The sequence below is a fragment of the Grammomys surdaster genome, unplaced genomic scaffold, assembly GCF_004785775.1.
Source record: "Grammomys surdaster isolate TR1022 unplaced genomic scaffold, NIH_TR_1.0 273, whole genome shotgun sequence".
Lineage (NCBI taxonomy): Eukaryota > Metazoa > Chordata > Mammalia > Rodentia > Muridae > Grammomys > Grammomys surdaster.
Genome location: NW_021604714.1, coordinates 2,983,323 through 3,007,869, shown reverse-complemented (window position 1 = coordinate 3,007,869; position 24,547 = coordinate 2,983,323). Strand labels below are relative to the sequence as shown.

The following is a 24,547-nucleotide window of genomic DNA, read 5'->3' as shown; positions in this document are numbered from 1 at the left end:
AGAGAGAGAGAGAGAGAGAGAGAGAGAGAGAGAGAGAGAGAGAGAGACAGAGAGCGCACACGCCAGAGGTATGGAGCTACTGGCCTAGGCCGGTCTACAGGAGTTGAGGTTACAATCCCTTCTTGCTCAGGGAAGCCAAGTTTCTTCTCATATAGTCTCTACTAGTAACAGCCATAGCTGCCCCTTCGACCTCTCTGGGCCTTCACCCCTTCCAGCCACCTCCCTGGTAGCCTTAGTATCCCACATCTGTGCTTCTCCCCCTCTTCTGGTACCCTCATCCTAGCACCGATGCCTCAGTGCGTCCTAGTCCCCCAGCAGACTGGTCCCCTGCAAGGAGACAGACGCGTGCTTCCTTCACAGTCCTGATGTCAGACACTTGTCACTCATATATGCAAAGTCAAGCACACCATGCTTCATGTCTTAGTCTAGCCAGCTTGCAGTGGCACCCATCTCGCTCCGTCCTTACCGCGGCCGGGGTAGAGAGACCGTTATCGCCCGGGTATTAGCTCTTCGGCTAAAGTTGCACCGATAGTGACAGCCATGTTGGAATCAGAAGGGAGGTCCACCAGCCTGTCCAAAAGTGCCTTCCCTCCCTGTTGCTTCTCTAGGAGAGGAAGGCTGAATGATGTCCTCGCCCCATTTGTACCCCTCAATCCTCCCTCTCTCTCTTTCCCTCCTCCCACTTTGTGCTTAGTGAAGGTGCAAGGAAGAGAAGTTAATTTGGAGGGGGAATGGACATAAGTGCCAAAAAATGTTCCCCCTCCCCTGGTCAGGGGAGACGACCAGTGATGGTCACACTGAGCTGAGATAGCTATGCAGCTGCCCCATTGTGGTCACAGTAAATGGGTGGGGGGTCGTCCTTAGTGTAGCAGGTGGACCTGCCACATGAGCTCTGTCTCTTAGGCATGGCGCACGAGGTGTTTAGTTTCTCAGCTTATAAAGTACAAGAAGGAGACACTCCCTCCATCACCCCCACTAGCTGTATCTGATGTCCACTTAGCCAGGCCTGCCACTCTATTGGCTCCTTGAGATCAAAGCCCAGGGTGGTTAGCACCTTTATGTATCCCGAACACCTGCCCGGGGCCAACCCTCCTGCCTAGACTTTGCAATACCAGTGTGCTACCTGCTTGATTGACCCAGATTTTATGGCGAGCGTCTACCTTAACTATACTGTACAATGCAAACCACTGTCTCAAACACCACACATCACACAACCTCAGATCTCCTTCAGACCACTGTGGGTCACAAACCTGATGGGAGCACATCTCCTAGTATTAAGTCCAGATAGTACTGTGTCTGGTGCACCTCATATTATCTGCAAGGGTTTTTTTTTTTTTTGTAGAGGACCACAACCTAGGTCACACATTGTGAAGGAGGCAGAGTTCTGTGGAATGAGAAGCAACATTGTTATGAACCGCCTGCATGCCGGGACAGGGTACCAGACACTCCACAGGAATCACCTTATGCCCTGCCCTGCTTTCTGAGCCCAGGCTTACCTTAAACCCATTTGGTAGTTGAGGATAACTTTGCACATCTGTTCCTTCTGCCTTCCTGAGTGCTGGGATTATAGCGGTGCACCCCCTCACCCAGGTTATGTGGTACTAGGGATTGAACCTAGCATTGTATTGTCTCTTGTTCAAGTCCCCCTCAGAAAGATTATTTTTGGGGGGTAGGGGTATCTCTAGCAAAGTGTGGATATCAAGTTTGTCTCCCCCTAGCCTAGAGCTGAAAGAGGGTGACACCTGCTCTGTCTGACTCCAAAGCTTTAGTTTGAATGACTTTGCTAACTGTGTGTTAGTGTCTCCAAGGGAATGTAGTATTCTGAAAAGCTTCTCTTCTTTCTTCCCTGGGAAGAAATGAAGTAGTTGTTGACATGTTCTCTTGTGGATTCCGACCTTGCAGGTCAGAGGATGTAGGGGCATGGCTACCTCGTTTAGATGAACTGAGAGCGTACTTTGCCCAGTGGAATGGCCCTCAATAGCTGAGCTGGTGCTTGCTTCTAAAACAGCCTATCTCGGACCTCAACGTATTCCTGACAGATCCCTGTGGCCCCTGGCCCACGGAGGGTCCAAGTGACCCGAGTTCCCTGTGGCATTTCCAAGCAGCAGAGGGCACACAGCATTTTCTGTCAATGTTGGGAAGGCCCATTGAGGACATTCAGACTCCTGAAAAGGATGCAGATAAGAACAGGGAGACGTGGGCTCCAGATCTGTGCCCTCGAGGGTACTGGCCCCACCCCAGCCCCCACTCCATGACCTCTGGGCTCTGTTCTGCCCTCCAGAGACCACAGACTAATGAGAACTGACTTCTCCTTTGGGACTAAGTACATATCAACAGATCTCAAATTTCCATTACAAGCCAGCCGTCCTTCCAAAGCCCCAAGCCTTCAATGGGGCACCCGACCCAGAAATTCCCTAGATCACTTCCTGCTGGCCCTAATTACCGGAGGACCTAGGATTTCCAGGGTTCCGGTCCCTGCTTCTGGGCAGAGAAGCAGGAACTTTTTCCAGGAAGGACACACCAAGAACTCTTGCCTGGGACAGAATGTTGTGTCTCCTACACTAGTCCTTCCAGCTTTTCCAACCCAGTCCTCTCAGCCACTCAGCTGGGCAATCCCCCATCCCCCGCAGAGAACAAAGATGGTGTTTCACTGACCCCTTGTAGTAGAGCCCTGGCCTCAAGTTAGGGAAACCCATTCATCTCCACAGCCTGCCGGGCCCTTTACTTGGCTACAGAGCTGACACTGAGGCCCCACCCGGACTCCTTCCAGACAGACCTCTTGCCAAATCCCTGTGCAACTTGTTCAACCAACAGTAAATCACCAATTAGGAAGCCACACCCCCCAGCCAAACTTGTACCATCCTGTCATCTCTAGAAAGCATGGGTCCTCCCACTAAGAAACTTCAAAGGACAGGGGACCTGTTGATACTGGGGGTAGGGAAACATGAAGGGGCTCTAGAAGCTAGGGCAGTCCTTCAAGGTCATTTAGTGAAGCCCCTTCCACCCATTTGTCTCCTGAGCCACAGTGACAGCGGTGTCCTCCCCCCACCTTCCCCCCCCCACCTGAGGCTTCTGTTCATTGTTTCTTGTCACTTATATTAAAGAGCCAGTATCCCCCCTCAAGGGAGGCTGACTGCCTGGGAGTCACATCCTTTGCCATCATTTTCTGGGCAGAGGGGCTATGACTCCTTTGGGACACTTGGAGCACCCACTTGCCTAGCCACAAGATGGTCCAGAGGAGTTGTGGAAAGCCCCTCTAGGATGCCCACTGGGAAGGCAGAGGCAGAGAGGATTCAGAACCATTCTGATAGGCCTGGATAGCTAAGATCCAAGCCACAGAGCCAAGTGTGGTACCCAGCCAGCAGGGCCAAGCTGAGCACAGTTCCACCTGTGCCTTTGGAACTGAAAACCTAGAGAGGGCAATAGAAGAGGAGGCCCTAGATCACACAGAGGCATGTCACAGCCTCAGTGAGTTGCTTTCCTTCACTCGTGGCCACGCCAGCCCCTGGGAGAATGTCTTGTATCCCGAAGGGTGCCTCACCACCCCATCCAGGAAGCAATGCTCTCTGGCCTATCCAGAGGTCAGACAGGGCAAGCCCCTAGGCTAGAGCTGAGCAGTGAGGCTAATGAGAGTGGAGAGAGCCCTGGTGTGGGGTCAGCCAGGCGCCCCTGCTTCCTGCCCAGCAAAAGGACAGGAGGGCAGCAAGTCCCGAGGCCAAGATCAACTAAGGGGGATGGGAGCAGGAATAGGGGAGACTCAGCCACCCTACAGAGGGCTCCTCCTAGACTTGTGTGTTTTACCAAAAGCTAAGACTACCTACAGAGAGCCCTTTTTCTGGAACTATGGACCCAGCATCTCCTCTCCAGTTCTGGCTAATCTGCCTCCTAAGAGCCATGTGGGCAGCCAGGGCAGGGCTGGGGGTGGTGGTGGTGGTGGTTATAGTCAGAGGGAGAGGTTGCAGGAGAATAGATCTAGACTGAGCTCACTGTACTGCACAGACTCAGAGAGGGAAACAGTCAAGCTGACACCTAGCCCAGCTCCGCACAAGGAGACAGGAGGGAGTTCAGAAACATTGCAGAAAGCTAAGAAACCAACAACAACAAAAACCAGGAGAAGAGAGACAAACCAAAGCCTCTGAGCTGCCAGGACCTCCCAAGGTAACTTCTTTCCAACATCCCTCCACACACCAGGGGACTCTGTCTGGGGACTTTTAGCTGGGTCAGCATGGTGGAGTCCAATGAACTGTTATCAGGGGACCTGCTTTTCTAGAGATGCGTGACACCTAGGCTCCTGAGGTGACTTTAAGACCACTGTGGCCAAGATGGCGAAGTTCAGAGTAGGTCCTCCTGCACCCTCTGCTGGCCACAGAGCAGACCTGCCTGTGCTGGCTGGACCCCTCAGGCACCCTGAGCAGGCCAGGGTGGAAGAGGATTTACTTGGTGTCTGGACATAACGACTGGGGCCTTCTGTAGAACTCAGGCACTTGGCTCTAGGAGGGTGAGCATGTTGTAAGGTCTGTCACAGACGGGTGTGAGCGTGTGTACAGATGCTGAGAGCAAAGTGGCTGAGGCAGGAGGATCCCGATCCTGTCGGGGCTACAAAGTGAGTTCAAGGTGAGCCTACACTGCTTGGTGAGAAGCCTGTCTCTGAATTAAAAGACAGCTCATGAAGTTGAAGTCAACAATTGCCTAGCATGCATGAAAGCCCTGGGTTGGATCACTAGGGGTTCAGGACACAGAGTGGTCCCTGCTGGGTGGGAGACCCAGCACCGGGACATGGGGACAGTAAAGCATCTCATGAAGGCATAAATATGGCTTTGCACTGAGGAAGTAGCAGAGAGCCATGAGCCATGAGTTAAGTGGCTAGCGTGTTTAAGAACACAGTGGTTTATCTGCACTCGGGACCTAGGATGGAGGCAGACTTCAGAGCACAGCATCCCCGAGTCTTTTATCTCTGGGCAGCGGAGACTGTGAGGTCGGGAGCCTCATTATCTCGCCACTGTGCTGGGGGACGAGACATGGAGACTCCAGTGAGGCGGGCTGAGCACGGAGGAAGAGGGTGGGAGTCACTCCAGCCTTTGTCTGGAGAAGGGAGGGCAAAGTCGTTCTCTGTGATAGCAGGGCTGAGTCTGGGCATACAGAGCATACAGGTCAGGTGGGAGTCCGTGAATCTGGGCTCTGGATAACCAGCAGCAGCAGCAGCAGCAGCAGCAGCAGCACAGCCGAGGCAGGCGACTACAGGCTGGCAGGACACTGCTGCATCTTTATACTGGGGTACCATGTGCATGAGGCGAGACAGTTGGAGTCTAGCCTTGACTCACACTCTGTCTGCCCCCTTTTGTCTCCTGTGACAATCGATGGTATGAGTGCCTTCCCAGTGCTCCTTCTTCCTGTAGATCTAGGATTGTAGGGGAGAGGAAGACATTGAACGTTAAGAGGGACAGAGTTGAGAGGCACACCTCCGCCCACAAATCCCAGGAAAGCCAGTGTGCTGCTGTGTCCAGCCCGGCAGGATCAGAAAGAAAAACGAACAGCTCACAAGCCCAGGGAGCTTGGGAAAAAGAGGCCCGTGGATGAAAGTAGAGAGAAGCTCATGTCTGGCCCAAGGCACTAAGTGCCATGTTAGCAAACCTAACTAAAAGTGGGGGTCAAAATGGGGCACAGGTGGGAGGAGACACCCATAGTAGTAGGTAGGTAGTCACATGGCTGTTCTTGCCACAGTCTGACTCAAGGCCCAGCATGGTGGAGGCAGGAGGGTTAGTTCATATAGAAAAGAAGGCTATCCCCTGACTAGGTTCTAACACCACTGGTGCATGGATATGTGTGCATGTGTGCGTGCTTGTGTGTGCGAGTGCGTGTGCGTGCTTGTTATTTTAAACCCTCCAACCCCATCTCTTTGTCTCTCTTCCTTTCTGCTCTACACCCATGACCTAGGACTTCCTGCAAGATGGTGTCACAGAAGTGAGGGAGTGGCCCATGTCACCCCTGCCATGACAGGGTCCTCGGAACTCACAGGACAGGGGCTTGATGCTCAGGCTCAGGCCCTAACTCTGAGTCTGGTCCTTTCCTCATGGTTTCTCTTGTTTCATTTTCCAGGGAGAGCGGGGCATGCCAGGAATGCCAGGCAAGCACGGAGCCAAGGTACCCATGCCTCTCCCAGCCTAGTCCTCTCCCCAACCCTGGGAATCTCCGTTCCTTCCTGGGCCCTTCCCTTCTCACAGCCTGTGGGGAACATGGGGGACACACTTCCTCCTTCAACCCTCTGCTTCCCGTATCTGTCCGTCCTTCCTGACATGAGCAGGTGGGGTAGTGTGATGTGGCTCCCATCGCATCCTGGCCTTTCTGGATCTTTCTGGATCATAAAATCCTTCTCGGCTATCAGCTCTAGTGTGATCCTGAAACACAAAGAAAATCTGAGAACTCTATGAGTCCCCATTATGGCTTTTCTAAGTGATGCTTTGAGCAACATTTTTACCTCGAAGTATGCGGTCTTGAAGGGGGGGGGTGGAAATGAATTTCATACACCAGATAATAGGAGTGCACACATGTAATCCTGGTACTTGGGAGGTGGAGGTAGAAGGATCAGGAGTTCAAGGCCATCCTGGAATGTATATCCAGTTCAAGGCCATCCTGTGCTACATGAGATCCCATCAAAAAAAAGGGAGGGGGTGGCTCAGCAAAGTGCTTACTGTGCAGCAGTGCAAGTGTGAGGACCTGAGTTCCAATCCCCAGCATCCACATAAATGAGACGGTGCGTGCTTATAATCCCAGCACTGGAAAGAAGAATCAGGAGGTTCCTGTGGGCTTGCTGTCAAGCCTGTCTAGACAATCAGTGCATCCTGGGATCAGTGAAAGACCCTGACTCCAAAAATAAGGTAGAAAGCAATGAAGGGCGAACCTGACCTTGACCTCTGGACTCCACCTGTGTATACATGGTTATATATCCCTGACCTCTGGACTCCACATGTGTATACATGGTTATATACCCCTGATCTCTGAACTCCACCTGTGTATACATGGTTATATACCCCTGATCTCTGAACTCCACCTGTGTATACATGGTTATATACCCCTACCAACACATGTGCATGCACACATATACCACATACAAGAAAAGAAGGGGTGGGGTTTACTCCCAGTTCATGAGGACAGGTCTGGAGAGCTGCATAGACATAACCCCACCTATCCGCAGGGGTGCACTCTGCTTTGCTGAAACCAACCCCTTCCTACAGTGTTACCTGCTAGTCCCCTTTGACCTCACTGTCTTAGAGTTTTATTGCTGTGAAGAGACCCCATGACCACGGCAGCTCTTACAAAGGAAAACATTTCATTGGGATTGGCTTAGAGGCTCAGTCCATTATCATCATGGCGGGAAGCAGGGTGGCACACAGGCAGACAGGGTGCTGGAGGAAGAGCTAAAAGTTCTACATCTTGATCTGAAGCCAGCCAGGAGAAGACTTGTCTTCTACAAGCAGCCAGGAAGAGGGCCTGGATCACACTGGCTAGACTTGTCCCCGCAGGTGCATGCATGCTTGCTTGCGTGTGCGTGTATGTGTGTGTAATGAATGAGACCTCAAGCCCTGCCTACACAGTGACAAGGCCACACCTCCTAATAGTGCCACTCAGCTTGTCTCATTCTCCCACACTCTGGGGAGTTGCCAGCTATCAGTCAGCAGAAATGAGTGGATCTTAAGGCCAGGCAGAGCTGGGCTGGCTCAGCCAGATAACCTCTGACCTCAGAGACCTTCATGCCTTTCTTTTCTCTACCAGGGGGTTCCTGGGATTGCCGTGGCTGGGATGAAGGTAGGTAAATCCTGTCACTGTGTCAGGGGCAGGATAAGAGGGTGTCAGGAAACCACGAAGCAGGGGCTTGGGCTCAACAGCATCGTAGCTGGATCAGGGGAAGATGTGTTTCAGCCAGGTCTCCAGACTCCACTCAGGGTCTCCCTCATCTGCCACTGAGAGAAGCCAGCTCTTTCCAAAGACTCTGAAAGCCAACATCCTTTCCCTGAACCCCTAATCAGGACATGGGGTACCCTGGCAGGACAGATGCCCAATGGTGATCTTTGCAGCAGCTCTGCTCACTGGGAGCACTGCCCCTGCTCACTGGGAGCACCACCCCTGAAGTGCTCCGAACCTTCCCATCCTTCTAGGGCAGTGTTTCTCAACCTGTGAGTTGTGACCCCCTTTGGAGAAGGGTTTAACAACCCTTTCACAGGGGTTGCCTGAGACCCCCCCTCGCAGAAAACACAGATACTTACATTACGATTCATAACACTAGCAAAACTGCAGTTGTGAAGTAGTAGCAAAACTTAATTTTATGGTTGGGGAGTCGGCACAACATGCAGAACTGTATTAAAGGACTGCGGCATTAGGAAGGTTGAGAACTGTTGGTCTAGGGGAAGAAATGAGACCCTCAGAAGTCTCTGTCCTGGGGTGTCCCCTAAGCAGAGGATGTACCTCTCTTGGAAGGCAGAGGGCCCTTGTTCCTGCTTTGTCTCTCTCTTTTCTTCACTGCTGTCTTCTTTCCCACACAGGGTGAGCCAGGGACGCCAGGAGCCAAGGTACTGGTGGAAAGGGAACACTGTGGGAGCCTTAGAGAAATGAGATTGGCTGGGGATGAGGCTCACAGGCATCACCATTTTGCTTCTGTTCCCCCCCTGGGGCCAGATGTGCATGCATGTGCTTGCATGTGTGTGTGCATGCATACATCTGTGTATGTTGGGGGAGCTGGCTGAGCCCTTTCATCAGGAGCACACTGCAAAGACTTGCCTCCTTTCTGGTGCTGCCCCTATGTATGGCAGCTGTGGGAGATGAAAGGGGGCAGGCACGACACAGTCCCCTGCTCTTACAAGTGTTTCTTCTTAGCTACAACAATAAAGGATGCAGAATAACAGAAATGTCAAACAAACTTGAAACAATGTTTCCATGGAGCCAGGCCAGGTAGCCCAGGCCTAGCATCTTGCCTACTTAAAGGTCTAAGGCAAGAAAATGGCGAATCACGTCAAGCCTGTTGGACTTAGCATGACCTTTTTCTCCAAGGAAATGGTGTAAAAGGGCCAGGGATATAGCTCAGTGGTAGTATACTTACCTGGCATGCAGGAGGCCTTAAGTTCAATCCCCGGAACACAGACTTATTTGATGCGAGCCTTGGAGGGCGGGGAAAGGGAATATTCTACATGTGTACTGGGAAACCCTTAAGATCATAGTAACATCTGTATATTCACCTGAACACCTCTGTTTAAAAGGAGCCTGAGAACAGCTGTCTGGGAACTCTGGCCTCTGACTGACCCTCGTCCTCCCTGCCCTGTCTGCCTGGCAGTGACTTTCTCCTCTTATCTCTAAGAGAGAGGCAGGGAAGCCAGGGCTCCTGGTGTGCTGGGAAAGAAAAACAGAGGCGAGGTCAGGCCACCTCAAGGGACACTGGTCCCCAGGGCTCTACCAGGTAGCTACTGTGCTGGATAGGCATGTTGTAGAAGAAAGGAATATGGCATGGACCAGCAAACCTGGGCACACACACCCTTCCGGAAGTCTTTGGCTCTCAGTGAAAAGCCAGGGGACCAGGCTCCTGCCTCAGCATCCTTGTTACCAAGCATCCCTGTAGGCGGGACCTGCATCTTCTGCTGTTGCTATTGGGGATGCCGTGCTAAAGCCCTCTCCAGGGGCAGCATTTTCCCCATCCTGACTCTACTCACCAGGCTCCTGCCTGGCTCTCTATCTGTCTCCTTACCTGTCTCCACGGCCATGTTACCAGGCAGCCTATACCCAAGGGCAAGTGACAGAGACATGATACCTTAAGTCGCTGTGGTACTGTTCATGGCTCCAGATGGAAAGACCATTGACGTTGTAGCCCCAGAACCCACAGATCATTTTCTTGAATGTAGGAATGGCATTCCCACACTCAGCACTGTGGAGGCAAGGGTTCTAACAGCAGCCCGGGTCAGACTCCCTGCTGGTGGGGTGCACTGGTCACTGCTGTGGACTGAATTGCCCCCTCCCAGCTTCATAGGCTGAAGCTCAGAGCCCCAAGGGGTCTGCCTTAGAGGGTAGGGCTTTTAGGGGATAACAGAGGTGAAGTGAGGTCACGTGAGGGAGACCCTAATCCGATGGTGTTGATGGCTTCACCAGCAGAAGAGAGATAGCATTCCTCTTTGACAAGTGAGATGGCTGACAGAAGGCAGCCGTCTACAAACCAGAAGAGCCCTTCCTTTGTCCCTGGCACAGGCGCCCAGATGGCAGACTGGCACTGTAAGAGACTGGGCCTCTGTTGTCTCAGCCACCCAGGTGTGGTACTTTGTGATGACACCAGTGCCGACTCATACACACCACTGCGGAGGCAAAGGGAGGGCTGTGCCCTCATAGGACGACTATGGCAGTCCTCAGTGAGACTGGCTCTGCCATTAGCTCAGCAAGGGTCCATCTGCTGCCACTTGGCTCATGGGGCAGGCTGGCTCTAGCTGTGAACAGAAGCTTGGGTTCACCCAACCCTTCCAAGACTCAGTGATTCCTGCCTTAGGGACCAATAGCTGAGTTCCTCGGTATAGGACAGGGCTGGAGCAGGGAGCGCTGCACCAGCGAGCCACAGACCGAGTGTACTGAACAGTAAGACTTTCATCCTCTCTCAGCTCCAGAGGCCAAAAGCCTGGTGGGGGAGGAGGGGAGCGCCATCTGAGGGCTTTGGCTGCTCGAGTGGTTTACGACCATCATCGTGTTCCCTCGGCTTGCAGAAGCCTGACCTCATCTGCTGCACATAGCCTCTGTGTGTCTGTGTGTCCGTCTGCTGCCGGTCTCCAGACTTCCCTGCTCTATAATGTCCTGGGAACACTGGGTTCTGTCGACTCCAGCAAGATCACTTTCATATTTGATCTTAACTAACCATCAATGACCTTGCTTCAAAAAAAAAGGAAAAAAGGTCATTTTTTTCTGACGTACTAGAAGTTAGGACTTCAACACCAAACTTTGCTGGAACAATATTTAGCTCACGACACAAATTTCTCAGAAAGGATGTCCTGGTGGATAGGTGCCATCCAAAGGCAGGAAGAGGTGAACGAAAGAGACAATGCACAATGCGGCGGGGTGGGGGGTGGGGGTGGGGGACAGACGTGAAGAAGAGCAGAGTGGAATCAAGGGGGAGTTCCCAAGCTCTTGCTTTCCAGACTGTTCTTTCCATACCCACTTCCAGCCTCACCTCCAACCCCGGGAGAGCAGGACTCAGCTGTGGACTGTGGCCAGTGTTTCTTCTCCATCCAGGGAGCCATGTGCTAAGAGGGTAGGGGTGCTGCCTCCCAGATGTCCTGATGAGGTTGTTCTTTAACCCTGTTCTCCCCGCTCCCTGCAGGGTGAGAAGGGCGCTGCAGGCTCCCCTGGCCTCCTGGGGCAGAAGGTAAGCGGACACACATTTAATGGTGGATGGTGGGCTCTCTGCTAGCCTCGGTGTCCTCTTGGACCTTCACACTCCCAGACTAGGGGAAAATGGCTGGCGTACACAGCAAGGCTGAGGCCACCCTTGAACTTGTGTTCCAAGCACTTTACTAAGTTATACCTGCTGAGGTTCCTTTATGTTATCATTAAAAGTTAAGTCATTTTTTTTAAAAAAGGCTTGGAGGTCCAATTATGTCTGGGGAGAGGTACATTAAAGGTCCCCCAGGAGAGCCAAGACCAGAGGCCATGAGAATTCAGGACTGAGGGGACAGGCAAAACTTGCTGTCACAGGGCATATTTTCTTTCCACACAGGAGTGCTCATTCCTTGAGAGCCCAGTGTAACTTGTGCCCCCGACCCCTGTGTCTCAATCACCAGTATTATGTTGGTCCCACAGCAGGGTTGACCCAGAAACACCCCCAGTTTCTCAGTGGCCTTTCTGTGGTCAGCCTGGTCTCAGGACTGCATCCTGACTGCTGCTCTGCTTCCTTGGACGGGAGTCAATCAACCAGCTCTCCCAGTTTGGGAAGCCAGTGATAGAACTCTACTTTCCATCCCCAGGGAGAAAAAGGTGATGCCGGCAATGCCATTGGAGGAGGCAAGGGAGAGCCTGGCCCCCCAGGGCTTCCTGGACCCCCTGGGCCAAAGGTGAGTTTTTGCTGGCATCTGCATCAAGAGACCTATGGAGCCCCAAAGAGGCACAGATAGCACCAGGAAAACAAGGGGCTAAGTGTGTTTCTGCCTTCCCAGCATCCTAGAGAAACAGCTCCAACCTAACCCAGCAGGGGCTGCGGAGTGGCCAGAGACAACCGTAGCAGCAGCACCACCACTCCATGCTGCCCCCTGGGCCTGGGGTCATAGGTCATGAGGTTGCCACAGCTTGGGTCTCAAGGGGGATGTAGGGATGCCTGGCCACCATGGGAAGGAGAGTTAGAAACTCTGGTCCACCTTCCAGGACCACCAAGGAAGTGCCAGGTTGACCATTACCTTCATTCTTCTCTCTGCACATCCTGTCCTGGACTCCTGGGGACTCTCTTCCCCCAATTCCCAGGGCCTGTGTCCTCTTCTGGTGCCCGGGCAGGCAGGACCTGGTATAGATGTCTTGCCAATGAACTCCTGGCTCTATAGCAGCTGACCAGGCTGCTCTCTGTGCCTTCACCTCATCTCTCTTCTTCCCAGGGAGAAGCTGGTGTCGATGGCCAGGCTGGGCCCCCAGGACAGCAAGGAGACAAGGTAAAATCCCCCACAGTCAGGAGCAGCAGGATGACAGTGACCTTGGGTGTTTAAACAGAGCTCAGAAAGCCAACCATCCCTAGTCTGACTGGACCCCAGAGCTGACCCCAGGCTAGCCAGCTACACTTCCTGCGTTCAGAGACAGTGGGCATGAAAAGCCTGTTTGGAGACTGGGACACTTAGCTGGCTTCTAGAAGCTTCCCACACCACAGATCTAGACAGAGAACTCCCTTCCGCCTCTACCTCCAACACAGGCACATGATAACCAAACTCCTGAGGTGGGAGGGCCCCAGGGCAGATCCTCGGAGGGACAGCGGCAGGGTCATCTGAGTCAGGCTGACAGAGCATTCAGTTTCCCTTCCTCTTTGACTTCGTGTATGAGTCGGGGTTCTCTAGAGTCACAGAACTTCTGAATATCTCTGTATATGAAAGGAGATTATTGAAAGGACAGTCTGTAGTCCAACTAACCCAACGACAGTCAGCTGTGAAGGGGAAGTCTAAGAATCTAGTAGTTGCTTACTCCCACAAGGCTGGGTGTTTCAGCTGGTCTTCTGCATAAGCCAGAATCCTGAAGAAGTAGGTTCCAACAGATGTGCCGGGAAGTAAGTGCAAGCAGGCAGAGAAGAGTGAATCTTCCTTGTACCATTGTCCTTATGTGGGCCTCCAGCAGAAGGAAAGGCCCAGATTAAAGGTGTGTACCACATGCCTGAACCTAAGCTGTTCTTTAGTTGGAACTTGCTCTGTCCCAGGCTGGCCTTGAACTCGGAGATCTGCTTACCTCTATCTCCCGGGATTAAAGCATGTACCACCATGCCTGGACCTAAGCTTTTCAAGGCCACATTCCTCAAGATCTGGATCAAAAGCCCATGTCTTCCAGCCTCAAGATGTGCTCTTCGTTTCTGGAGTGTAGTTCATTCCAGATACAGTCAAGGTGGCTCTGGGAATAGCCATCACAATGTGGTGTTTTGTCTTCAGAGTTCACATTATCCCAGAAAACTAAGATGTGTGGTTTGTACTTTGATTGATGATGCCACTAACCTGTTTCCACTCCAGCCCCTGGCCCACCCTCTAGCTGCTCCCTCCTGACACCCTTGACCTCTAGGTTGCACCCTGTGCTCCCTTTTGACCCAGGGAGAGTGGTTCCTGAAAGGACCACATGGGCTGCCTGTGGCCATCACTGAACAGCAGGCAGTGAGCCCTGCTGGCGGTACAGAACGGGAATCAGACGAACCAAGGGCTAGATCCCTACTACCAAGGATGAGACTGGTTTGGGGAACTGGGGAAAGGTGGCCAAGGGGACAGACAGGAGTCACCAACAACTAACGCAGTAGAAAAGAAGGGACAACATTAAGTGTAAAAGGAGTAGAAAGAACCCCAAGGATCTCAAACTCAGAGGAAGGAGAGTGAGGGCAGGTGTTAGGGATGTTTCTGGAAGGGAGAGGCACTGGCACCGAAACCAGCAGGAAAATTTGTTCTGGTGGCTTGAGCCAAGATAAATAAGCCCCTTGGCCTCTCTATGGCCCTTAGAGTATAGATCCCCCAAAGACACTGGGTGTTTTTGTATCCACTCTTACCAACCCATTTCACTGTTATCAATGCAACAGGGACAGCCAGGAGCAGCTGGGGAACAGGGACCCGCTGGCCCCAAGGTACGTTCATCTCCCACCTGGAGTTGTAGCATGAAGGGGCTTGACTCTGAGCTCTTAGAGGGGTGGGAAGGGAAGGGCGGGCTGGACCCTAGGAGGGATGTCTGCATGGCCATGGTGATTGGACTCCACCATCTCTGAGCCTGGCTAGTCCCATTTGGTCTGCAAAGCCTTGAGCATCTTGACGAATAGCCCTAGATGCTCTGCTACTCCGTGTCCTGGCAGGTACTGGTACCGCCACCATGGGCTTCGGGTCCTCAGGCCCCTCCTGTCCCAGGCTCTGGCTGAGACCTTCTCTGCTTTCTAGGGTTCCAAGGGTGAACCCGGCAAGGGAGAGTTGGTGGATTATAATGGGAGCATCAACGAGGCACTTCAGGTGAGTGGGCTCTCTACTCTGGAGGCTGGAGATCTGCAGGTTCCGCTGGACCTCAGCCTTTACCGCTTCTAGTTAAACTTCCAGACAAAGACTATCCCCCTTGCTTTCTATTAGCCTCTGTGGAGCTTCCAGGCAAATGGTCCCATTATTTGGCATCAAGTGGCTCGATGTCTTGTCCCATCTGGTTAATACGTGGGGCTCTAGCTAAGTCAAGTGCCATTGGAAGTACCCTGGTTTTCACAAAGTGCCACTTATCAAGGCTCTGGGGACACGCCACTCCTGGGCACCCCCCTTCACCTGGTAGGAGCTGCCTCCCTGAAAGGTGTCAGCTTTCTGTCAGTTTCTCCTGTCTCAGACTACGAGCCCTCATCTTTTAAACAGGTGCCTCGACCTTGGGCACAAGTCATTTGGATCATGGTGGTGGCCATGAGGCCACCCCATGTTCTGAAGGATTTTTTTCTTTTTTTCTTTTTTAAATATTATTTATTTAATGTATATGAGTACACTGTAGCTGTCTTCAGACACACCAGAAGAGGGCATCAGATCCCATTACAGATGGTTGTGAGCCTCCATGTGGTTGCTGGGAATTGAACTCAAGACCTCTGTAAGAGCAGTCAGTGCTCTTAACCACTGAGCCACCTCTCCAGCCCCTGAAGGATTTTTCTAGCAACGTCACAGACCTCTAGGCTGGCAGCACCCTGTTCTTAGTGAGGCCTGCCAGGCAGTTCCAGAGTTCCCCTTGAGGGCAAAACCACACCAGATTGGGAGTTGCTCCTTCAAACCATCCAAGTGTGTGAAGCTGTGTGGAGTGTGGGAGTCTCTGTTAGAGCCAAGGGGTCATCTGCCTGCTGAGCAGGGTTCTCTGGCTTCTGGGAGAAAAAGAAAGAAAAGGGGAAGCCCCCTTAGTGCCAAGGAAGAGAAGGGGTGCTGTGTCCTTCTGCCTGTGGCTAAGAAGTTGCACACCACAGTACGCAGGTCTAGGCTGACAAGAGTAGCCTGACAGCATCCAGCTTTGGTGTGACCTCATCCAGGTGCAAACCTTTGGGTGGTGTGGGAGTGACATAGGGCTGAGAGCCACAGAGTGCATCTGGGAGGGTCTTCCTCCACTCCACCCCTCCAGAGGGACATCACTGCAGAGGGGACCTGGCAGCTGGAGACTGTAGCTCTCCAGCTAATTGTACTGTATTGTTGTTTTCAGGAGATCAGGACGCTGGCCTTGATGGTAAGTCGCCCCCCTCCCTGGTTTCCCTCAGGCACTGGGCGTGGAGAGCACAATCTAGAGTTCTGACCTCTGGAAGGCCTGTGTTGAGCTCCTGAGCCATGCCAGGCAGAGGGGCCTCCAAGCCTGAGTAGGGGCAGGAGCCGCATGTCTCTGTATTGGAGCTATCTGCGGTGACAGCCCATCTACCAAGGCTCACTGGAGCACAACATGATCTCCGGGTTGTAGTTACAGAATCTCCAGAGGCACAGCCAGCCCCCCCACTTCTGAAAAAAAAATGGGTAACAGCTGTCTATGCAATCTCAGTATCTGTTCCTGGAAAAACCCTGGAATTCCATGCTGGGTTCTGCACATGTGCTGACCAGTGACAAACACGAAGAAAACATTTGTAGTTACAACAACTGTTTCCAACTTCAGCCTCCACAGTGAAGGGCAAAGGGATCCTAAAGTTCTGGTTTGGAGGGAGTCTCACTTCCTATAATATTGGGGACCTGTACACAGCAGGATGACACACAAGTGGCTCACATCCATAGTCCTCATAAGGCACTCATAAGGCAGAGGCAGGAAAGTCAGGAGGCAGAAGTAGGAGGGTCACCCCAAGTTCAAGGCCAATCTAGTCTATGTAGTGAGTTCTGGCCCAGCTAGAGCCACCTACAAGACCTTGTCTCAAAAAATAAACTATTTCCAGGGACATCTCATCCCTGGACACTGGTATAAACCACAAGGTTCTGGAACCAATGGACTTCATTTGGAAACATTAAAATATGTGATATTTAAAGGGCCATCAGGGTGAGGTCCCCACAGCTGTCAGTAATGTGCTTGCTGGACTTTTGAAAATGAGGATCCAAGTTTGATCACCAGAGCCCAAGTGTTGGGCCAAGGAGATAGCTCAGGAGGGAAAGGTGCTTACTGGGCAAACCTGGTGACCTGAATTTCATCCATGGAACTATGGGGGGAGGGGAAGAAATTCCATAAAGTTGTCTCTCTACATTAATGCTGTAGCTTGTGTGCATGCAGAAGTACACACACACACACACACACACACACACACACCTTTTTTTGAAGTCAGACATGGTGGCATAAACTTAAGAATGACCTCATATTCCCAGCTCTGGGGAGGAGGAGACAAGCTTTCCTGTTAGTTTGAGAAACCCTGAGGGTTTCTGGCCAGTCAGCCTAGCCTACTTGATGGACTCCAGGCCAATGAGAGACCCTGTCTCAACAACAACAACAAAACAAAACAACCCACCTAGCAAAGACACCTAGGCTTATACACATGCACCCACCCAGACACCCATCCCCCACCACAGTGGACACAGCAGCTGTTAGAAAGAAAAAGTTACCCGGAAGTAGCATATTTTCTGAGGTAGCTTACAGGAAAATGTACCAATTTCAATGTGTAGTGTCACTCAAGAGCCACAGAAAATTCCCCAGGAGCCATGAGAGTTGTCTTGCACTCACCCATCTTACACACACCATAAATGGCTTTCTGTCAGTGTAAAGCAGACTTGTGTTTTCTATAGTTTCACAGAATGGAATTACAGTGTAGGCATGTAACTCTGGTTTCTTTCCACAACATAATGTGCCTAATAATTGTTCCTGTCATTGCCTGGGTCAGAACTGGTACTTTCCCCTGCTTATTGGAATGCCATCATGTAGACAATTCGACCCTTACTGATACTTATGTTGTTGACTCTAACCTGCCAGGAAAAGTCACATTCTCTCTCTGTACTCCTAGAGAAAAAGCTGTTTGGCAAAGAGCTCTCTGTACCCCTAGCTACAACCCAACACCCCAGTGCTCGTCTATTTGCATGTTATTTGCTTTGTCAAGACCCCAGAGGCTTATGGGATATAGTACAGTTGGCTGAAATCTCATCTACTATGCACAGAACCCTAGGTTAATCTCCAGTACCACATAAAAGCAGGCATGTTGGTGCACATATGGAGCCCCAGTACTCAGGAGGTACAGGCAGTAGGATCAGAAGTTCAAAACCAGCCTCAACTATATAATGAGTTCAAGGCTGGTCTAGACTGTATGGGACCTTATCATTCAGACATACACATGCACACCACACACACACAACTGAGGAAATTCTGTTTGAAAGTGACTGACCCCTGTAAACCAGCCCCACATACAGCCCTCTGGTGACAGCCACTTCTCTTGCTAGGAAGTTCTTCCTTTCCTTTTTTAGGGGCCTCCTGGTCTTCCTGGACAAACAGGCCCGCCCGGACCTCCAGGGACTCCAGGCCAAAGGGTAAAACTTGCCCCAATGGAGGGTGGGAACTGGGGAAGTGCCTGCAGGGGACTGTTGGGCGGGAGCACGGACAGCGTAAGGTGTTTAAGATGCTGAAAGGATGAGACATTCTGAGCACATAACCCTAGGGCTGGCTCTCCATATTCTACGGCCCCTCATCTTCCCAGGACCATCACATTCGCCTGCCAGTCATTCCTCTCTGTACCTTAGGCCCATCCCCCCACTCCAGACCTCTTACTCCCAGCCTTAAGCACTCCCATAATTCCCCAGTAGTTAGACTTGGGTCTTGTGCTTCAGCGAATCCCTCAGATACAGTGAGATCTGGAACATACCCCTGGTCACAGCCACCAGACCAGGTTACACCTTTCCCACTCTGAACGGCCTCACTCTGTGCCTTTGCCATTATCTTAATCCTCCGCCCACCCTTTCCTCTGCTTTTCTTAGAAGAAACCTTGTGTTTTCCCCTCTGCCCTCTGCCTCTGAGAGCTTGCTCTCCTCCAGGTATCCTTCTCTAGAAAATCATTCCAGACACATCCAGCAGAACTGGAAGCCTCTGTTTCCACACCCTTGCCCACTCCACTCCTGATGTAATTGAGGAAGGTTGTGAGATTGCTGTAAAGTGGATAGGAGCCCTGTGTAGGCAGTGAGGACAGGATGGTTGGGCTAAGATGACCAGGAGCAATGGGATGTGTAATGCTCTCAGAGATGCCATGTTGAGACCATGGCTAAGACATGGTCACATGATGCTTGGCTCCCCTCACCACTTTACTTTGAGATCCTCATCCATGACACCAAGGCAACCAAAGGCGTGCCTTCCAGAAGCCCTGGGGGCAGGGTACCAAGGAAGTGGGCGTTGGTGTCTCTGTTCTAAACCATTTCTGTTGCCGCTGCTGCAGGGGGAGATTGGACTGCCAGGCCCTCCAGGACATGATGGGGACAAGGTAAGCAACAGTGTCTACAGCAAGGATTCTGCAAGGGGTTCTCACCCTGGGAGCTGGGCAGGAAGGCTAAGGAGCAGGCCCAGCAGGGCCAGGAAGAGGGGTTCCAGCTGTACCCTGGCAGAGCCAGCCTGGGGATATCTGTATCAGCTTTCATCCAGTACCAGTGAGCCCAGTCCTTGGACCACCAAGCTTTTTCTGATCTCCTTCCCTCCTCTTTTTTCCATTACTATCCCTAAGAAGTACCACTGATGTTTCTATAGGGGCCTCGAGGAAAGCCAGGAGATATGGGGCCCGCTGGTCCTCAAGGACCCCCAGGAAAGGATGGGCCTCCAGGAATGAAGGGAGAGGTCGGGCCCCCAGGAAGTCCAGGGGAGAAAGGAGAGACAGGACAAGCAGGCCCGCCGGTAAGTGTCTGGGTGTCTGGCATCCTGCATGCACCACCTCCATCCCAACCCAGCCTCTGCATGCCGCCAGCTGCTCCAGAGTTCAGAGAACCAAGAGTCGCTTGCAGCTACCTGCCATGCTGCTCACCTTATTAGGGCTGGTATCCTATAGTGTCCCCACTCAGGAGACCTCATCTGTGTCCTTGGGAAAGTCACTGTGCCTTGCAGGGCCTCAGTTTCTCATGGCCTGTGGGAAAGCCACAGGTGGGACTGTGAGCCTGCCTCTTCAGAAGCATGTGGAAGCCCTACATTAGAGGAGTTTGCATGAATGGAAAGAACTCCTTGCCCTTTCCAGCTAGGCTGCTGACTTAGCTGAGGAGTTTTCCCTGAGCCTCAGTAGTGCCGTCTGTGAAATGGCACCACCCTCGGATACTCACCCTTGGAGGAAGGGAGTTGAGCATGTATGCATGCCATAGGTGGCACATTTTCTCAGTATGCTGACTAGGAGCTTCACTGACAGAGCTCTTTGTCGATCTATAGGGTCTAGATGGCCCAACTGGGGAGAAAGGAGAACCAGGTGACGAAGGGAGACCTGGAGCGACAGGATTGCCTGGGCCCATCGGGCTTCCGGGATTCACAGTAAGGCGAGAGGACCGGGTGTCAAGGGTGTCCGTGGGCAGCCGCAGACGAGAGCCCCGGGACAAGGGGCTCCTCACTGGGGCCAACAGCCTAAGAGTAGCCAGCACCATACCAGGTTTACACTTACCTAGGACTGTCATCTGCCCTGGGCTCCTGATTGGGCCCAGAGCTCTACTCTCTTCAGTACACAGTGTGGTGGCTTCTATCTCCAGGTGCTACTTAGCTGGAGGGATGGACTCAGACTTGGAATTCCACCCCCCTTAGACCTAGAAAGAGACAGGCATGCATGCCACAGAGGGACACATTTCCTCAAGGGGTGTGCAGTTCAGCCAGCCTAGCCACAGCACTGAGCCCCAGGTCCCAAAAATGGGGAAAGAGCAATCAAACGAGGCAAGCAGCTGGGGAACACTTGAGGTTGACATCCTGCCTCTACCCACACCAACACACACACACACAGAAACACACCAACATGCCCACACATACCAGCATACCCGCACACACAAACACACCCCCACAGAAACAACACCTGTACAGAAAGACACCAACACAGAAACAACACCCATACAGAAACACACCAACCTCCCACACACCAACATGCCTATGCCTACACACCAACACACCCATACACACAAACACACCCTCACATCAACATACCAGCCACTCCCACACCAACACACCCACACACACAAACATACCCTCACACCAACATACACCTACAAAAACACACCAACCACATCCACACACCAACACACTCAGCAAACACATCCTCACAATATACCCCTATAAAAACACACCCACAGCCGGGCAGTGGTGACGCACGCCTTTAATCCCAGCACTTGGGAGGCAGAGGCAGGCGGATTTCTGAGTTCGAGGCCAGCCTGGTCTACAGAGTGAGTTCAGGACAGCTAGGGCTACACAGAGAAACCCTGTCTCGAAAAACCAAAAAAAAAAAAAAAAAAAAAAAAAGAAAACTAACAAAAAAAACCACCCCCACACAAACACACTCACACAAAAATACACCAAACACCCCCACACAAACACATCCACACACCAACATACAAACCACCCCTACACACAAGCACACCCCCACACCAACATACCCACACATACAAACACAAAAAATAAAAAAGAACCTCAGAGGTCAGATGCATGACTCAGTAGACCCCCGATAGTAGACTATCTACCCAGCTGGCTCAAGCCAGTTGGTGGTACATAGCCTTTGCATGTGCCTACTTTCCAGATGAAAGCTGAGCCTCTGGGTTGGGTGTGGTCTCTTCCTTATCCACCTCCACCACTGTCCCCACCCCCCAGGCTGTGAGATCTGAGCTATACTCACGTTCTAGCAGTATACCATAAACCTTCACAACAGCAGCTTAAGATGGCCCACCTTTATCACTGTATGTTCTGTGGCTCAGGAGCCTGCCATAGGTGGGGTCCCCAACCAGGGTCTCCTAAGGCCTCAGTCAAATCAGTGGTCATCTGTGTTCTTACTGGAGCCCATGATCCTCTCCCAAACCACATGCCATAGTAGGACCAAGTTCCCAAGCACCTACAGTCTGACACAAGGCCCTCCCTACAAGGGACAGTTCACCTCATATTAGCTTACTTCTTAAAGAAAGGGCCTTTCTAGTGTCTAGAACTAGCAAGACAGAGCCATGTGCATGCATGTGTCTACGTATGTGTATATCCACAAGTCTTAGCGTGTGTTATATTTTCCTATGTATAACACATGCATGTGATGATGTGTAACAGTCACAGGAGTAGCAGGCATCATGATGCCACAAAGTCCCTTTCGAGACTGAGAAACAAGTCACAGTACCACCCTGCAGCCTGTCAGCCACAAGACCCACAGTACTAACCCCCACACACACCAGAGCCTGAGATCTGCGAAGACAGTTGTCCCACGGCCATCTTAGTCTGCTGTCCTGCAGGCTGGCTACCTAGGTAGCCTCTCCAGGAGCAGTGCAGTACCTTGTAGCTTGTCACAGATATGAGGGTGAATCTGTGGCCAACCTCCTGGCTACCAGCTCTCACAGTGGGATGGTTTTGTCCCCACAGGGAGAGAAAGGAGAAGCTGGGGAGAAAGGTGACCCGGGAGCAGAGGTAGGTCAACCCAGCTCTTCTGTGTGCTTGTCTGACAAGGGCATCAGTAGAAATACCAATTTTTCTCCGAGTTGCTTAGCATCTATGACTGGCGAAAGCCAGAAACTGGGCAGCCTTCGGGTTCCAAGCCCCAGGGTCACGCAGTTTCTGCAGGACTCAGAGAACATCCTGGGGCTACAATAGACACAGGAAGATAAATACAATTGCCTGGCCCAAGCCACAGAGGTCGACACTGGGCAAGTTCTGAATAGACATGTAGGACTTTGTCATGAAGTGTCGGGGGTACGCTATCCCAAGAGGCAGGGTTCTTTGAGAGACACTGCGGGAAGGGGAGAAGATTGAGGAACAGGAAGTTGCTATGGACATGGGCTGTGCAGAAGATGGATAGCCCTATGTATATTTACACAGGGGAAGCAACAGAGATCTTGGACATGGGAAGGGAGGATGTTTGGTGAGAAGGCCTGGGCAGTCCGGTATCCACCGGAGAGCAAAGCAAGGGACCACCAAGTTTCGTAGTCCCCCATGAGCTCTCCTGGCCCGTCACCCTTTAATGTCACCAGCCCCGGCTGAATCAAGTAAAACGGACTTAATTGTATGCTACCACTGTTGCTTATTAAGAATGTGTTGCACCCTGAAGAGCTGATCCTAGATTCTGGAAAAGCATTAGACACACAAATGTTCCTCCCAGAAGTATTTCAAGTCCAAATTGGAAACAGACAGTGTCCCTAACAAGAAGGAAGGGATAAAAATCCTTAGGCTAATAAGCTAGTAGTAATAGCTTTGTCCATGGCTGAGGGCCTTTCTCATGCCAAGAGCGGCTTTCAGCCCTCTCCAAGTAGGCGGCTGCTCTCCTGCAGAGCGGCCAGTGTTTCCTCGAGGAAGGGGGCTCACAGAGGAACACACCCAAAAATAGAAAAATCAGTTTTACATCAACCAGAAAAGGCTAGAAAATCAAATTATATTTATGTATTCTTGTAAGTACGTAACTGGATTCAGCAGTAGCTGAGATGTCCAAAAAGCTAGGAGGAAACCAGGCAAAAAAAATATAAGCAGTCCTCTCAATTAAATATGACAGAAATACATTGCTTTTCCTCCTTTTCTCTTTCATTTATAAACAAAGTCTGTGTTAATTTTAAACATTTTAAGTTGCTAGATAGGTAAAATGGACTATGGGAGAGTATATAGATGTTTAAAACACATTAAAATAGCAGTTCTCATAAGCTGGATGTGGTGGCACATGCCTTTAATCCCAGCACTCCAGAGCAGAGGCAGGTGGATCTCTGTCAGTTCGAGGCCAGCCTGGTCTACAAACAAAGCCAGTTCTAAGACAGCCGGACAGGCAGGGCTGTTACACAGAGAAACTCTGTCTCAAAACAAAACAAAAAAACCAACCAAACAAAAGTACTTTAGTACTTTTGGCACTGTTTGTTTTTCTTGCTTTGTTCGGAAACACAGTCTCACTATGTGGCTCAGGCTGGCCTTGAACTCACAGAGATCTGCCTGTCTCCCTAGGGCATCACCATGTTCAGTGGAGTGTGGATTTCTATATGCGCCCTTACGATCAGAACTGTACCTTATTTATTTATAATAAGAACAGTATGTGTGTGTGCGTGTATCATGCATGTGTGAGTTCTGCTGGAGAGAAAATCTAGAGCTTTCATGCATGCTAGCCCAGTGCTCTACCACTAAGCTACAGCCCCAGTCCAAATGCCCTAGTTTCATTTCTGTTGCTGTGATTAAAAATACCCTGACCCCCTACCAAAAAAACAAAAACAAAACCAAAAACTTGGGGAAAAGATAGTTGGTTCCATTTAACTCCCAATTCCAGGCTTTGTCCACAGATGCAGGGAAGTCAGGGCGGCGGTAACCTGAATCCGCCAGTCACATCACATTCATAGTCAAGAGCAGAGGGCAATGCTCACTCACTCACTCAGCTTCCTTTCTCTACCCATGCAGTTCAGGTTCCCCAGCTTAGGGAATGGCGCTGCCCACAGTGGGCTGACTCTTCTCATATCAGTTAACTTATTAACCTTCCACAGTACGGTCCCAGGCCAACCCAAGGGAATAAGCCCTCACTGAGAACAAAGACTGTGTTCTCTACAAGGAGATCACATGGAGCAGAACCACCACAGTCCAAGGGACATTGGTGTTTTCTTACTCGACCTAAATCCCTTTTGCTGTACCTGCCCTCAAAGGAAATACAACCATCACTAGCCTATCCATTACAAACCTGGGGCAGAGCTAGTCTTAAAGAATATTCTTCAGGGACATCTCAGCCTCCTCTGGCTTCAGATAACCAGTCTCAGCTCCCTTAAGCCAAGGATCTCAAACT

General features: G+C 51.5%; 1 protein-coding gene across 5 annotated transcripts in view; it reads left to right on the top strand.

Annotated features, from left to right (window-relative positions):
• Col13a1 (collagen type XIII alpha 1 chain) overlaps positions 1-24,547 on the top strand; it is a 140,139-nt gene that overhangs the window by 96,297 nt on the left and 19,295 nt on the right. For 3 of the 5 annotated variants that reach the window (XM_028776896.1, XM_028776897.1, XM_028776895.1), the window contains 14 exons: positions 6,097-6,141; positions 7,771-7,803; positions 8,538-8,564; positions 11,339-11,383; positions 11,982-12,068; positions 12,600-12,653; positions 14,258-14,302; positions 14,607-14,675; positions 15,874-15,897; positions 18,087-18,149; positions 19,046-19,090; positions 19,351-19,494; positions 20,014-20,112; positions 22,171-22,215. In XM_028776896.1, the coding sequence (XP_028632729.1) occupies positions 6,097-6,141; positions 7,771-7,803; positions 8,538-8,564; positions 11,339-11,383; positions 11,982-12,068; positions 12,600-12,653; positions 14,258-14,302; positions 14,607-14,675; positions 15,874-15,897; positions 18,087-18,149; positions 19,046-19,090; positions 19,351-19,494; positions 20,014-20,112; positions 22,171-22,215 (825 nt within the window). The remainder of the gene's footprint in view (positions 1-6,096; positions 6,142-7,770; positions 7,804-8,537; positions 8,565-11,338; positions 11,384-11,981; positions 12,069-12,599; positions 12,654-14,257; positions 14,303-14,606; positions 14,676-15,873; positions 15,898-18,086; positions 18,150-19,045; positions 19,091-19,350; positions 19,495-20,013; positions 20,113-22,170; positions 22,216-24,547) is intronic. The other 2 variants (XM_028776893.1, XM_028776894.1) reach the window with 1 other exon arrangement.